Source organism: Ovis aries, chromosome X (assembly GCF_016772045.2).
Source record: "Ovis aries strain OAR_USU_Benz2616 breed Rambouillet chromosome X, ARS-UI_Ramb_v3.0, whole genome shotgun sequence".
NCBI lineage: Eukaryota > Metazoa > Chordata > Mammalia > Artiodactyla > Bovidae > Ovis > Ovis aries.
This window is the reverse complement of record NC_056080.1, coordinates 124,184,341-124,197,195: the sequence shown is the minus strand read 5'-3', so window position 1 is coordinate 124,197,195 and position 12,855 is coordinate 124,184,341. Positions and strand designations below refer to the sequence as shown.

Sequence of the window (12,855 nt, the reverse complement as noted above, 5' to 3'; positions counted from 1 at the left end):
AACTGGGAAACCTTGACAAGCCACCCGTACAACCCTACCCACAGCAAGGAAACTCCACAATAAGAAGAAATCCACAAAATGAAAGAATACAGAAAGGCCATTCCAAACACAGCAATATAAACAAGATGAAGAGACAGAGGAATACCAGCAGGTAAAGGAACAGGATAAATGCCCACCAAACCAAACAAAAGAGGAAGGGATAGGGATTCTACCTGATAAAGAATTCCAAATAATGATAGTGAAAATAGTCCAAAATCTTGAAAACAAAATGGAATCACAGATAAACAGCCTGGAGGCAAGGATTGAGAAGATGCAAGAAAGGTTTAACAAGGACCTAGAAGAAATAAAAAAGAGTCAACATATAATGAATAATGCAATAAATGATATAAAAAACACTCTTGAGCGAACCAACAGTAGGATAAGAGAAGCAGAAGATAGGATTGGTGAGGTAGAAAATAAAATGGTAGAAATAAATGAATCAGAGAGGAAAAAAGAAAAACGAATAAAAAGAAATGAGGACAATCTCAGAGACGTCTAGGAAAATGTTAAACGCTCCAACATTCGAATCATAGGAGTCCCAGAAGAAGAAGACAGAAAGAAAGTCCATGAGAAAATACTTGAGATAATAGCTGAAAACTTTCCTAAAGTGGGGAAGGAAATAATCACCCAAGTCCAAGAAACCCAGAGTCCCAAACAGGATAAACCCAAGGCAAAACACACCAAGACACATATTAATCAAATTAACAAAGTTCAAACACAAAGAACACATATTAAAAGCAGCAAGGGAAAAACAACAAATAACACACAGGGGATTCTCATAAGGATAACAGCTGATCTTTCAATAGAAACTCTTCAGGCCAGGAGGGAATGGCAGGACATACTTAAAGTGATGAAAGCAAATAACCTACAGCCCAGACTACTGTACCCAGCAAGGATCTCATTCAAAGATGAAGGAGAAATCAAAAGCTTTACAGACAAGCAAAAGCTGAGAGAATTCAGCACCACCAAACCAGCTCTCCAACAAATGCTAAAGGATCTTCTCTAGACAGGAAACACAGAAAGGGTGTATAAACTCGAACCCAAAACAATAAACTAAATGGCAATGGGATCATACTTATCAATAATTACCTTAAATGTAAATGGGTTGAATGCCCCAACCAAAAGACAAAGACTGCCTGAATGGATACAAAAAGAAGACCCCTATATATGTTGTCTACAAGAGACCCAGCTCAAAACAAGGGACACATATTGACTGAAAGTGAAGGGCTGGAAAATGATATTCCACATAAATAGAGACCAAAAGAAGGCAGGAGTAGCAATACTCATATCAGATAAAATAGACTTTAAAACAAAGGCTGTAAAAAGAGACAAAGAAGGACACTACATAATGATCAAAGGATCAATCCAAGAAGAAGATATAACAATTATAAATATATATGCACCCAACATAGGAGCACCGCAATATGTAAGACAAATGCTAACAAGTATGAAAGGGGAAATTAACAGTAACACAATAATACTGGGAGACTTTAATACCCCACACACAGCTATGGATAGATCAACTAAACAGAAAATTAACAAGAAAACACAGACTTTAAATGATACAATAGACCAGTTAGACCTAATTGATATCTATAGGACATTTCACCCCAAAACAATGAATTTCACGGGTTTCTCAAGTGCATACCAAACCTTCTCCAGGATAGATCACATCCTGGGCCATAAATCTAGCCTTGGCAAATTCATAAAAGATTGAAATCATTCCAAGCATCTTTTCTGACCACAATGCAGTAAGATTAGATCTCAATTACAGGAGAAAAACTCTTGAAAATGCCACCATATGAAGGCTGAACAACACGCTGCTGAATAACCAACAAATAACAGAAGAAATCAAAAAAGAAATCAAAATATGCATAGAAACCAATGAAAAGGAAAACACAACAACCCAAAACCTGTGGGACACTGTAAAAGCAGTGCTAAGGGGAAGGTTCATAGCAATACAGGCATACCTCAACAAACAAGAAAAAAGTCAAATAAATAACCTAGCTCTACACCTAAAGCAAGTAGAAAAGGAAGAAATGAAGAAGCCCAGGGTTAGTAGAAGGAAAGAAATCTTAAAAAGTAGGGCAGAATTAAATGCAAAGGAAACAAAAGAGATCATAGCAAAAATCAACAAAGCCAAAAGCTGGTTCTTTGAAAAGATAAATAAAATTGACAAACCATTAACCAGACTCATCCAGAAACAAAGGGTGAAAAATCAAATCAATAAAATTAGAAATGAAAATGGAGAGATCACAGCAGACAACTCAGAAATACAAAGGATCATAAGAGACTACTATCAGCAATTATATATCAATAAAATGGACAACTTGGAAGAAATGGACAAATTCTTAGAAAAGTACAACTTTCCAAAACTGAACCAGGAAGAAATAGAAAATCTTAACAGACACATCACAAGCATGGAAATTGAAACTGTAATCAGAAATCTTCCAGCAAACAAAAGCCCAGGTCCAGACGGCTTCACAGCTGACTTCTACCAAAAATTGAGAGAAGAGCTAACAGCTATCCTACTTAAACTCTTCCAGAAAATTGCAGAGGAAAGTAAACTTCCAAACTCATTCTATGTGGCCACCATCACCCTAATACCAAAACCTGACAAAGATGTCACAAAAAAAAGAAAACTACAGGCCAATATCACTGATGAACATAAATGCAAAAATCCTTAACAAAATTCTAGCAATCAGAATCCAACAACACATTAAAAAGATCATACACCATGACCAAGTGGGCTTTATCCCAGGAATGAAAGGATTCTTCAATATCCAGAAATCAATCCATGTAATACACCACATTAACAAATTGAAAAATAAAAGCCATATGATTATCTCAATAGATGCAGAGAAAGCCTTCGACAAAATTCAACATCCATTTATGATAAAAACTCTCCAGAAAGGAGGAATAGAAGAAACATACCTCAACATAATAAAAGCTATATATGACAAACCCACAGCAAACATTATCCTCAATGGTGAAAAATTGAAAGCATTTCCCTAAAGTCAGGAATAAGACAAGTGTGCCCACTTTCACCACTACTATTCAACATAGTTTTGAAAGTTTTGGCCACAGAAATCATAGCAGAGAAAGAAATAAAAGGAATCCAGATTGGAAAAGAAGAAGTAAAACTCTCACTGTTTGCAACTCTCACTGTTGACATGATCCTCTACATAGAAAACCCTAAAGACTCCACCAGAAAATTACTAGAGCTAATCAATGAATATAGTAAAGTGGCAGGATATAAAATCAACACACAGAAATCCCTTGCATTCCTATACACTAATAATGAGAAAATTGAAATTAAGGAAACAATTCCATTCACCATTGCAACGAAAAGAATAAAATATTTAGGAATATATCTACCTAAAGAAACTAAAGACCTATATATAGAAAACTATAAAATACTGGTGAAAGAAATCAAAGAGGACACTAATAGATGGATAAATATACCATGTTCATGGATCAGAACAATCAATATAGTGAAAATGAGTATACTACCCAGAGCAATCTATAGATTCAATGCAATCCCTATCAAGCTACCAACAGTATTTTTCACAGAGCTAGAACAAATAATTTCACAATTTGTATGGAAATATAAGAAACCTCTAATAGCCAAAGCAATCTTGAGAAAGAAGAATGGAACTGGAGGAATCAACCTGCCTGACTTCAGGCTCTACTACAAAGCCACAGTCATTAAGACAGTACGGTATTGGCACAAAGACAGAAATATAGATCAATGGAACAAAATAGAAAGCCCAGAGATAAACCACACACCTATAGACCCCTTATCTTTGACAAAGCAGGCAAGAATAAACAGTGGAGAAAAGACAATCTCTTTAACAAATGGTGCTGGGAAAACTGGTCAACCACTTGTAAAAGAACGAAACTAGAACACTTTCTAACATCATACACAAAAATAAACTCAAAATGGATTAAAGGTCTAAATGTAATACCAGAAACTATAAAATTCCTAGAAGAGAACATAGGCAAAACACTCTCTGACATAAATCACAGCAGGATCCTCTGTGACCCACCTCCCAGAATATTGGAAATAAAAGCAAAAATAAACAAATGGGACCTAATTAAAATTAAAAGATTCTCCACAACAAAGGAAACTATAAGCAAGGTGAAAAGACAGCCTTCAGAATGGGAGGAAATAATAGCAAATGAAGCAATAGACAAATGATTAAATATAGAAGCAACTCCTGCAGCTCAATTCCAGAGAAATAAATGACCCAATCAAAAAATTGGCCAAAGTACTAAACAGACATTTCTCCAAAGAAGACATACAGATGGCTAACAGACACATGAAAAGATGCTCAACATCACTCATTATCAGAGAAATGCAAATCAAAACCACAATGAGGTACCATTTCACACCAGTCAGAATGGCTACGATCCAAAAATCTACAAGCAATAAATGCTGGAGAGGCTGTGGAGAAAAGGGAACCCTCTTACACTGTTGGTGGGAATGCAAACTAGTATAGCCACTATGGAGAACAGTGTGGAGATTCCTTAAAAAACTGGAAAGAGAAATGCCTTATGACCCAGCAATCCCACTGCTGGGCATACACCCCAAGGAAACCAGAACTGAAAGAGACACGTGTACCCCAATGTTCATCCAGCACTGTTTATAATAGCCAGGACATGGAAGCAACCTAGGTGTCCATCAGCAGATGAATGGATAAGAAAGCAGTGGTACATATACACAATGGAGTATTACTCAGCCATTAAAAAGAATACATTTGAGTCAGTTCTAATGAGGTGGATGAAACTGGAGCCGATTATACAGAGTGAAGTAAGCCAGAAAGAAAAACACCAATACAGTATACTAACGCATATATATGGAATTTAGAAAGATGGTAATGATAACCTTATGCGAGACAGCAAAAGAGACACCGATGTATGGAACAGTCTTTTGGACTCTGTGGGAGAGGGCGAAGGTGGGATGATTTGGGAGAATGACATTGAAACATGTATAGTATCATATGTGAAACGAATCTCCAGTCCAGGTTCGATTCATGATACCGGATGCTCGGGGCTGATGCACTGGGATGATCCAAATGGATGGTATGGGGAGGGAGGTGGGAGGCGGGTTCAGGATTGGGAACACTTGTACACCCGTGGCGGATTCATGTATGGCAAAACCAATATGATATTGTAAAGTAATTAACCTCCAATTAAAATAAATAAATTTATATTTTTAAACAAAGAATTGTCAAAGTCAAGAAAAAACAGTAAAGGTGTAAGACAGTGTCTCAGACCAGAGGATACTGAGGAGTTATGAAAACTAATCCAATACAGTACCCCGGATTACATCTCAGAGGGAAAACAGTGTATTAGTGGGGGGAAAAAAAAAAAACAGATGAAATCCAAATAAAATTTAAATTTTAGTTATCAAAAAAAGAGAGAAAGTATAGAAATGCAAAGTTAAATAAAGGTAGATAAAGAAGATACATATATGTTAAAGATTAACAGCAAGGGGAAAAGAACAGTAGGAAAAGCAAAGGAATAAATGTAGGGAAAAATATAGGTTTTTAAAAATTAAAAAAAGAAGGAAAAAAAAGGAAAGGAAAACTCCGCAGAACTACAAAAGGCCAATGTAGACTAGGAGATTTATAACAGCAATAAAAAGTGTGATTGAAAAAAGAAAAAAAAAACACTCAAAAGCTTAATTATATTTCACAGTGCTAATAAAACCAACAACTACAACAGAGTGGGGGAAAATGGAAAACAGAAATGTCAAAAAGAAAAGAAAAAAAAAAAACTACAGAACAAGTCAAAATAGAAGAATAATAAGTTTTTCTTGAGTCACTGCTGTCAGTGTCCTTTCCCTTGCTGGGAGTCACAGTTCACCTCACCTCCGTAGGTTGCCCTCCAACACTGTGTTGGTCTCTGGGCCTGCTATGAGGGCAGCTTAGACTCTAATCTGGTCCTACTCCTGTGTCTGCTTGCTTCCAATGTCCACAGTGATCAGAACTACCACATTTTCTTATGTGGGAGCTCTCAGTGTCCTTTTATATATTCTGTAGACACAGAAGCTGCCTAGTTGATTGTGTGGATTTAATTTGCAGCTTGTACAGCTGGTGGGATGGTTTTGGGTCTTCCTTAGCCACACTACCCCTGGGTTTCAACTGTGGTTTTATTTCCACCTCTGCAGGTAGGTCGTCCACTGGGCTTTACTCCTGAGGCTGCCCTGGAGGACTTGGGTCTGCCCCATTGAGGGCCAGGTATGGTGGTGGTGCAGCTGCTTTTATGGGAGTTGGCAGCTAGGACAGCGGGAAATATAGTGCTGTAGAAGGCTATGGGGAACTAGTATTGGCCAATACACTCCTGTATTCTTGCCTGGAGAACCCTACTGACAGAGGAACCTGGTAAGCCACAGTCCACAGGGTCTCAAAGAGGTGGACACGACCAAAGTGACACCGTGTGCATAGATGCAGAGTCTGTGGAAGCTCTGCCCCAGTGAGGGTTGAGCATGATGGTGATGCAGCTGCTTGGGTCACAGGGACCCTGACAGCACCAAATGTGCAGGGACACAGACTGCCTCAGCCACAGGAGTTATGGCCCTATCAGAGTATGTTTTTGTTTGTTTGTTGTTTGTTGAGCCTCTGGTAGCTAGCAATCAGAAGGCCTCTTTGGCTAGTCTTTCTCCATAGCTCTGCCAGTTCAGGCATTTAGAGGGTTCCCTTGCTGGGGTCCTTCTCTATTGTTCGGTGTCAGGCACATAGAGGACCCCCTCCCGCCCCCACTGGGGTCCTACTCTGTGGATTGGCATGTCAGGGACTTAAAGGGGTACCCTGGGTAGGGTACTACTCTGTAGTTCAGTGGGTGATAGGACAGCCTGGCTATTGTTCAGCTGAACAAGAGGAGTTCTCATTCATTGTTAATGGGGATGCAAAATGGTACAGTCATTTTGGAAGCAATGTCTTACATAGCTAAACACTATTATACCTTATGATCTAGCAATTTTGCTCCTAGATAGTTCACCAAATGATTTGAAAGCTAATGCCCACACAAAAACATACACATGAATTCTCCAGGCCAGAATACTGGAGTGGGTAGCCTTTCCCTTCTCCAGGGGATCTTCCCAAGCCAGGGATCGAACGCAGGTCTCTCAGTCTGGAAAAGGTTATACACTGCATGATACCAATTATACCACATTCTGGAAAAGGTAAAACTGGAGCGCGAATAAAAAATAGCAGAGGCTTTTTTTCCTTTTGCTTCAAAATACTTTTATTGGTTTGGATACAGTTGGTCAACACTCAACTACGCTTCTTCCTTGATGTGAAAATCCACTCCACCGGGGTCTCCGGTGTCCCGTAACTCATATACCGTAATGTTATTCTGTGCATCACCAAGAAGCTCGATATTGGGACATTGGCGTCTATCACCGGTTGCCGCAATGAGTTTCAGATTCCGCATCCTGGACACAAGGTTCACAAGTTTCGTCTTGACCTGGGTTAAGGCACCGCACATACAGTCTTTGTAGGGGGAAGCCTTTATATTCTTTCTTCCTGGAGGGCCAAATGAACAGCCCTGACTGCCAGGAGGAGTGCACACGTTACTTTCATCATTGCCTCCGGGAAACTTCAGGATCACCAAAAACATGAGGAAGATTAACAGCCAGTGCGAATTGCTCCCAAACCAGCCTGGGGCATGCTCTGGTTGACTCTGCCGAATTCGGAAGTGCCTTCCGGTGGGCACCATCCATGGGGGTTCTTTGGCTTCATCTCTCAGGACATAAAACATATAGGCAAAGACAAACGAGATAAACGTAGACCAAAAGAATAACCATATTAGCGACCGCATCGTGAGCTGAGACAAAGTGGCTCCTGGTGCGCTGGTCTGTGCTGGCACCTGGAGACTGAGAACCAGGCAGGGCTGGGCCCTTGGTGACGTCACAGAGGGCCCCGCCCCCACCAGAACCCATGTGGCCATGGGATGACTTCAGAGCAGAGGGTAAGGAGGCCTGCAGGGGTCAACCGGGAGTGGGGCTTAAAGGGACATGGGGACATTTCCAGTGGGCAGCTGAAAAAGAGGCGAGGAGTGACAGAGTGCCATCTCCATGCCAGTGTATTCTTTCTGAACCTGGTGTTCTCCTGGGAGAGTGGGTCCATCTTCTATTTTTATTTTTCCATTTGTGGAATCCAGACACTGTGGTGAGCAGAGCAGACCCAGGGGCATGTGCCCCTGTGGAGCAGAGAGCCAAGTGGGAAAGAAAGATATTAAACCAGAGGCCGCAAACTAGGAGCCACTGATGTTTTGTGCAGCCTACCACTGTTCCTAAAAATTTCTGTGCTCAGTGCTATGTCCTGTCTGACTCTTTGCCACCCCATGGACTGTAGCCTGCCAGGTTCCTCTGGAGACGGAAAGTCAGGGGCATCACCAGTGATGCGGTAGAGGTGGGCAATGGGGTAGATACACTCTAAGGTCCCTCTCAGATCAGAGGTTCTATGATCCTGCATGGCAATTTCCCAGAGGGCAGGGATGTACCTCCCAGGCAACAAGCAGTAGAACTGGCACATCTCTGGGGAACTGCTGAGTTGGCAAAACTACACTAGCTCTGATGCCCCTGTGGATGAGCAAGTGCTGGCTGCACTCCGCCTCCCCGTCTGTGCATGTCTAACTGCTACATGTGTTTGAAGGTGACCTTGCTCTGCAGGTGTGGCTTGAGAGCTGTGTTCCTTTCTTCTCTAGGAAGACAACCCTTCTGTGTGCTGTGCGAGTTGAAGACCCGCATGCATGTGTATGGCTGCAGCACTCGGCACTTTGCCTTTCTGTCTGGGCCGGTGGTTTTCACACTTGAGTGTGTATCAGGGTCACCTAGAGGGCTTGCAAAGTCCCATTTTGCTGGATCTCAGTCCTCAGTCAGTCCTGGGTGAGACTTGAAGACTGGTACTTCTGCACGTCTCTGGGCAACACTGAGAACCACCCTGCAGACAATGGCTTCACTCACAAAGACGTGGCTTGCCTCTGACTGCTGTGCACTGAACCTGAGGGCCCAGTGGGAGTGGAGTGGCAGCAAGAGCACCGAACTGGAGCCTGAAGACCAAGGTTCTATACTGCACCTGTGCTCTAGCGAGCTGTGTGATCTTAGGCAAGCCTCAGCACCTCTCTGCACCTGTAGCTGCCTCACAGGCACAAGGGCGCGATGAAGTTGGTGACTGCTACTCTGGGTGTTTCTGAAATTCAGAGTTGGTCTCTCACTCTTGTACCTAGCCTAGTCTTCCCCACTGGGAAGCCAGATACCCCCATAGCACCCCACCCACAAGCATCCAAGTTCCCACTTCTGTCCACAATCACCCCCAGCTAGAGTGGTCCACTTGCTTGGGGGTCTCCTTCTACAGCCAGCCCTGTGTATGGAGCCCAAAGGGTGAAACCAGTGTCTCCCTCTTAGAGATTCACATCTACCACTTGGGGTTATGTGTGTCGTGCATGTGCTATTTCAAATGCCTTTTAGCACAGAGATAAGGATACAGAATCCTAGAGCTAGTCTCCTGCTGGTAAATTCTGATGCTAAAGACTTACTGTGTTACCTTGGGTAAGTTAGTAAACATCGCTGAGTCTCACATACCCGACTTTAAAATGGAGAAACAGTACCTACTTCATGGGATTGCTGTGAGGACTAAATGAGATCATGTATGCAAGGCCTTTACTCCTGGCACATAGCAAGTGCTTAACATCGTCGCTTTTGTTTCTCAAAAAGAAGGTATTGGCCCTCTTTATAACACTAGATATTAACATTATAATATTAAACAATGGAAACAATGACAGACTTTATTTTGTTGGGCTCCAAAATCACAGTAGATGGTGACTGAAACCTTGAAATTAAAAGATGCTTGCTCCTTGGAAGAAAAGTTATGACCAACCTAGACAGCATATTAGAAAGCAGAGACATTACTTTGCCAACAAAGGTCTGTCTAGTCAAAGCTATGGTTTTTTCAGTAGTCATGTATGGATGTGATAGTTGAACTATAAAGAAAGCTGAGCACCAAAGAATTCATGCTTTTGGACTGTGATGTTGGAGAAGGCTCTTGAGAGTCCCTGGGACTGCAAGGAGATCCAACCAATCAATCTAGTCCTGAATATTCACTGGAAGGACTGATGTTGAAGCTGAAACTCCAATACTTTAGCCACGTAATGCAAGGAACTGACTCATTAGAAAACACCCTGATGCTGGGAAAGATTGAAGGTGGGAGGAGAAAGGGACGACAGAGGATGAGATGGTTGGATGGTATCACCAACTCGATGGACATGAGTTTGAGCAGGCTCTGGGATTTGATGATGAACAGGGACGCCTGATGTGCTGCAGTCCATGGGGTCACAAAGAATCAGACGTGACTGAGAAACTGAACTGAACTGATTGCATTAGACATGCAGGGAAGGTGAAAACACTATGTCTACAGGTGTCTGACTTTCTTAACACCTCCTGTGGTACATAATAATAATAATGATAACACATATAGTAACACTAGGGCTTCCCAGGTGGCCCTAGTGGTAAAGAATCCACTTGCCAATGCAGGACACATAAAAGACTGGGATTTGACCCCTCAGGATTCAATCCCCGCCTCAGGAAGATCTCCTGGAGACGGGAATGGCAACCTACTCCAGTATTCTTGCCTGAAGAATCCCCATGTATAGAGGAGCCTGGCGGGCTACAGTCCATGCGGTTGCAAAGAGTCGAACACAACTGAAGCGACTTCTCCACTGGAACACATGGATTCATGTACATGTATTCTCAGTTCAGTTCAGTCACTGATAGTGGCTGGCATGGGGCAGAAGGTGCCAGTTGGCTTGAAGGCTCCAGGTTGCAACAGACTAGATGCCATTCCTGTCACCCTTCTGACTTCCATGTCTCCTAAGGGCAGTCTTTTCCAGGTTCATGTGATAGTAGGCCATGGTCCTCTCCAGGGCACTCTTCATCCCAACTAAATTGCTTTCTGGTACTTGGTGGCAATAGGATAGTATGAGTAGAAAACTGAAATAGTACCCAGTGGCTGACGGGAATTGCCATTTTCCCTTAAGGGTTCAGGGGATCCCTTTCCAGATTAGTGGATTTCTTTCTTGCCAGACTCCACACAGATGCCCTAGACAGGCAGAAAGAGGCCAAGGAGCTCTCCATTTGTCAAACATTCATTTACCAGTGTGCGTGCTGCTGTGGCAGGTCCACGGCTGCCTGAGCCAAGGATTTGATGGTGTAGAGAAGTAGTAAAGATGAAGCCTGAATACAGGGGATCTCATGAGATCTGGTTCATCAGCTGTTTGAAAAGCTGTTGTGAAAGCTGCGGGCTGTCATCAGATGCAGGAACTGTCTGAAATAGTAGAGGGTTTTGGTCACCCTCCTAGATTTGATCAGGGGTGTCAGTGACCTGGAAGTCTAACTCTGCATAACCTTGGATCCCATGGGGTTTTGTCTGGGAAGCTGGGAATTAACAAAATTGAAAGTGTTTCCATATGGTTACAGAACTGACACTGCGGACAGAGTTCTGGCAGAATTAGGTGCTTAGTGCTGCAGTTGTATCCGACTCTTTGTGACCCCATGGACTGAGGCCCACCAGTCTCCTCTGTCCATGGAGTTCTCCAGGCAAGAATACTGGAGTGAGTTGCCGTTTCCTTCTCTAGGGGATCTTCCCAACCCAGGGATCGAACTCGAGTTTCCTGCATTGGCAGGCAGATTCTTTACCACTGAGCCACCAGAGTTAGAGTTGTCGATTTTTCTTTCTACAAAGACTATTGAGTCCCTTCTGGGGAGGTAGAGGATCTGGTGAAGCTTGGCAAAAACTCATGCTGGAATGTTTGTGGAGGCAAATGTGAGCACAACCCTGAGATGTACAGGATATAGCTGCCCTGAGGATGGTAGAAGTTTGGCTTTATAGTCAGCGGAGGTTAGGGATGGAGAGGCAGGGTGGAGCTGAGAGAGGTTTGCAAGTGACATGATATCTAGCCAGAACACTTGCATAATGCCACATGTGGACTTTTTCCTATACCTCATGGGAGAAATGACGCTTCAGTCCACCAGGCTCCTCTGTTCATGGGATTCTCCAGTCAAGAATCCTGGAGTAGGTTACCATTTCCTCCTACAGAGGATCTTCCTAACCCAGGCAATGAACCCACATCTCCTGCTGCTCCTGCATTGCAAGCAGATTCTTTACCACTGAGCCATCGGGCAAGCCTCTTGCTATACCTCAGTGATCCTTATTTTTCTGAATCATAGAGTGGGGTTCACGCACACTGGGGCTGGCTTAAGCCATGTGAATTGGTTGGGCAGGGTCCACAGAGTTTTCCAAAACCTTTTAGTCTATCAGAAATCTGGAAGTAGTTGCCATATGTCCTGGAATGTGCCAGTGTCTGACACATTGTGACTGAGGGCATAGGGATGCTAGGTCTCAGTTGGCACCCAGAGCCGGATTCGGCTTGGTTACCCCTTTGCCAGCAGGATGGGCTGATCTTCCTGATGGACAGACTTGCGACATCAAGGGCACAAGAAAGTTCAACGTCAAAGACTGGAATTTCACAATCAGGAAATCTAGAAACGTCACTGGAAGTTTAGCAGAATCATTTACAGTTTAGTTTTGCTTTTGTTTTAAATTGCATATGAGGTAGACATCATAGTCTTTTCCATGCTTTCAAGTCTCTTAGAGTCCTAACTGGGCCTGGACAACAAGCCCAACAGCTTTGGGAACAGTGACTGTATTAGACTGGATTAGGACTATGAAAGCCTTTGAAGCATGGCAGCCCCTCCCAGCCACAGGCACCTACAATGGCGCCATCTGGTGGCATATGCCGTGCCATGGGGAA

General features: G+C 42.8%; 1 protein-coding gene across 1 annotated transcript; it reads right to left on the bottom strand.

The window, feature by feature from the left end:
- Window positions 1-7,323: 7,323 nt before the first annotated feature.
- On the bottom strand, window positions 7,324-7,866 carry LOC132658810 (protein FAM209-like). The gene has a single exon (XM_060407997.1). It carries the CDS (start codon window positions 7,864-7,866, stop codon window positions 7,324-7,326), a length of 543 nt encoding a protein of 180 aa, XP_060263980.1.
- Window positions 7,867-12,855: the final 4,989 nt, after the last annotated feature.